The 3,696-nt window shown below is 40.4% G+C and overlaps 1 protein-coding gene across 1 annotated transcript in view; it reads right to left on the reverse strand.

The window, feature by feature from the left end:
- Window positions 1–3,661: 3,661 nt before the first annotated feature.
- The window catches only part of LOC115424670 (neurexophilin-1-like), a 122,610-nt gene continuing 122,575 nt past the window's right edge, over window positions 3,662–3,696 (reverse strand). Inside the window, exon 2 of the mRNA XM_030142050.1 lies at window positions 3,662–3,696. This exon is cut by the window's right edge and continues 745 nt beyond it. Within this exon, the coding sequence (XP_029997910.1) occupies window positions 3,662–3,696 (35 nt within the window).

Here is a 3,696-nt window from a genome sequence, read left to right on the forward strand (position 1 = left end):
CGTGCAGATATGGGAGGCAGCCCAGTAATTTCATAAGTGAAATACCTTCTTGAGTCGAACGGCAACAAAACGAGAGGAGATGGAGGTTTGTCTGTGCCAGATGAGCAGGCTTTTTACCGGCGGTGGGAGGTGTAGCTGTCGGCCCCCGTCGCCGCCATTTGCTCGGGTGCCGCAAGAAGTCGATTTGGTTTCACCCGCAGAGGAAACCCCCCCACCTCCACCCCTCCGCCCCCTTAAGAGTACATTCAAAACTCGCAGCTTTGATGTGCAGATTTACACGTCTTTGTTTCTATCTTTAGCCGCCGTGACTGTGTATTCCCTCCTGCTCTCCCAAGCTGCAGCCAAGGCGATGCATTAATGCACAGGTGTCAAACATACGGCCCACGGGCCAAAACCGGCCCCCCAAAGCAGTCCAAACCAGGCCCTGGGCTGAATTTGTGGAACGCGAAACTTACACTGAAGATATTAATGATCAAGGATGTTAGAATCATGTTAGTTCAGGTTCCACATTCAGACCAATATGATCTCAAGTGGATCAGAACCAGTGGACTGGAAGGTCTGAGTGTTTGTGTGTGCGGTTCTGGTAAATGCAGAGGCTTTTAACAGCACAATTCGGTTCCTATAGTTGAGGAATTGTCCCACCTCCACATTAAATATCTTTGAACTATGAAATTTTCTTTTTTAAAGTCAGGAGGGATGGATTTCATTGGCGTTGCTAAGCAGTTGCCAGGGGGAGGGACAGGAAGCAGCCTTGCATGATGGGAAATGTAGTTAAAAACTGAAACGACGCATTTACGGTTAAGGAACAGACTAGCAAAAACGGCAAGGTGATGGGACCGATATTTTAGGAGATATTAGTCAATTTCTAATACAATATCCTTACAATTGCATTGCTATGGCGATTACAGTTGACGGGAAGTACCACACTGCATGATGGGAAATGAAGTCAAAAACAGAACACATTTGCTAACTTCAGTTCTTAGATATTAGTATAAATATATTAATTTCATTTAAATTTTAAAGAATGAATTACCAAACAATTTTTATGTCAGTACTTATAAAATATAAAGTAATATCTTTTCCCAACAGTCAGCTCCAAACTCCAAATTTTTCTTTGTTTCAGTGTAAAAAAGAATCAAATGACATGAAAATGTTACAAACCATCCTTTCATTAAAAAAAGGTGGAAAAACTGAACCAATATGAACATGAAATGTCTTAAGAGAAGTCAGTGGAATTGTACCAATTCAATTCAATTTTGTTGAGTTTGCGGCTTATTTTGTTCATGTTTCTTATTATTCTGTTGGTTTATTATTCATTTTTGTTCATTTTATTGATAACTTTAGCTGTTTTTGTTCATTTTGTAACAGCTTTTTGGAGTACAACCAGGTGTCAAAAAGCAGCTGGACTGATAAAAAAAAAAAAGCCCAAAACTAAAACTACTGGGACCAAATTCAAATCCTTGTAGCTTGTTCTCTTCATTTATTTTTTTTTTCTCAGTCAATTTTTTCCCACGTTATTTATTATTATTTTGTAAATATTTTATTCATTTTTGTTCATTCAGTTGCTTATTTTGTTTATTCTTCTACATTTCGTTTTTTATTTATTTATTTATTTTTCTTCAATTTTGTTCAGTTTATGGCTTATTTTGCTCATGTTTTTTATTATTTTGTCGGTTTATTATTCATTTTTGCTCATTTTATTGATCTCTTTGGCTGTTTTTGTTCACTTTATGGAGTTCAACCTGGTGTCAAAAAGCAGCTGGACTGATTTAGAAAAAAATAAAAAAAAAGCCAAAACATAAACTACTGGGCCCAAATTCAAATCCTTGTTGTTGTTGAGTGTGTTCCAGTTCACAGCTGATGTTCAACATCCTAAATCTGTGCCTTTTTTAGTCCAAACCTGTCAAACTTCAGTTCCTCTCTTTGTTTTTTTGTTCTTCCACCTGTTTTGACCCTAAAACACACAGTAAAATGAAACCGCTGAAGTAAAGGAACACAAACACATACTCACAGCAGAACCTTTACCTGGAATCGTGTCCCAGGGGTTAAAGGTCACCTGGACTGTAACTAAAACCATTCTGATACCCTAATCTTTGCTTTTCATGAACTCACCCCACAGACTGGATTGGACTTTTTGGGCCGGTTTTGGCCCACAGGCCTCATGTTTGACACCCCTGGTTTATCGTTAATGACCCGAGAAGCCACTAAAGCACTAAGCTCTCAGCACACAAAATGTCAGACTGGCTAATTCATAGCTCCATTGTGTGCCGCTTTCCGCTGATATTGTTTGCGAGAGTAACATGAGATGGGCCAGCCAGCGGCCATTTATCTTAATGAGAGCGGTTAACTCTGGGCCGAGCGACGACCGCCGGCTCCACGCCAAAAAACGCAACCATCTTCCACTGACGTCCCTCTTATCCTCTTTACCCGCCGACTTGATTTTTAGGAATACATTTCGCCCCTTTCGTTGAAACCTTAATTAGTTCTAAAGGAGATTAAATTATATGTAATTATTATGATAATATTTTCATTTATTCAAGATAACGGCCCGACTTTTAGCGAATACAGTATTTGTCGGGAGAGAGCAACCTCGCTCGTGCAGTCAAAGTTATCAAGGCGTGAAATCAGGAATCCTGACGGCAACAAAATGTAATCTTTTTCATACAGAGGGGACAATAGAAGGAGCTGCATACGCTACGTCTCCATCTCCACTTTAATTAAAAGAGCTCACTGAATCTCTCTCTCTCTTTCTCTTAAGTGTGGAGGGGCCGGCTCTATCTCTGTGCACAATCTAGTTATTTCCCTCGCACTGAACTTGTCTTAAGCCCCGGCCCTAAATCTTTGTCAAGCAATTGCTTTTTCTTGCAAATTTTATTATATTTCTCTCTCTCTCTCTCTCTCTCTCTCTCTCTCTCTTTCCTCGTTTCTGTGTTTTTCTTTGAAAGCGAGGTGATATAACCGCTTGGATATTAGATTCGGCGGACCTTAAAAAAAATCAACAATGGACGCTCACGTGAGGATTTGGAAAAATAATTAAGACGGGGTTTTAATACGATTCTGGGAGAAGATGCACTTTGAAAGAAGACCTTGATGGTGGTTTTGTTTGTTACACTTTACATTCAGGTGTTCGCCGTCCTTCTGGAATTGTTCCGACGCTGTGTGTGTTTTGTGGTAAAGTCTGAGTTTGTTTAGAACTCTCCGGTGAATGGTATCACAGGAGTTAAACGTGTGCTTTTTGCTGAAAACACCGCTTTGTGACTTTGCAAAAGAGCTATATCGTAAAGGGAGATTAAAAAGGACATTCAGATGTTCACAAATGACTCAATGGAAGAGAGGAATAGCTGGCAAAGAAAAGTTGGCATTTAGAAACTGGATTGAGGTAAGAATGTGCGTGTCGGTGGCGTTTGATTTTTCACTACCAGTCCAGTTAATGAATGCTGCAGTTAAGGATCCAAATGCCTCATTATCTGCATACTGTATTTTCTGTTTTGCATATATGTTTTTACATCTTACAGTCAGGCTACAGAGAGGGTTTTGGTCTCCCGGCCTCATTGGCATCAAGGAAGATTCCTCCTCACATGTTTCAGTCACTTCGACTCACCCCCCCTCCCTTTTTTTTCTCCTCTCCCCCTTCCCACCTCTCCTCCCCCTTATAAGTCTTCTAGCCCGAAGGCAGGTAGGGCATCTCGTTATGGT

Source organism: Sphaeramia orbicularis, chromosome 8, assembly GCF_902148855.1.
Source record: "Sphaeramia orbicularis chromosome 8, fSphaOr1.1, whole genome shotgun sequence".
Lineage (NCBI taxonomy): Eukaryota > Metazoa > Chordata > Actinopteri > Kurtiformes > Apogonidae > Sphaeramia > Sphaeramia orbicularis.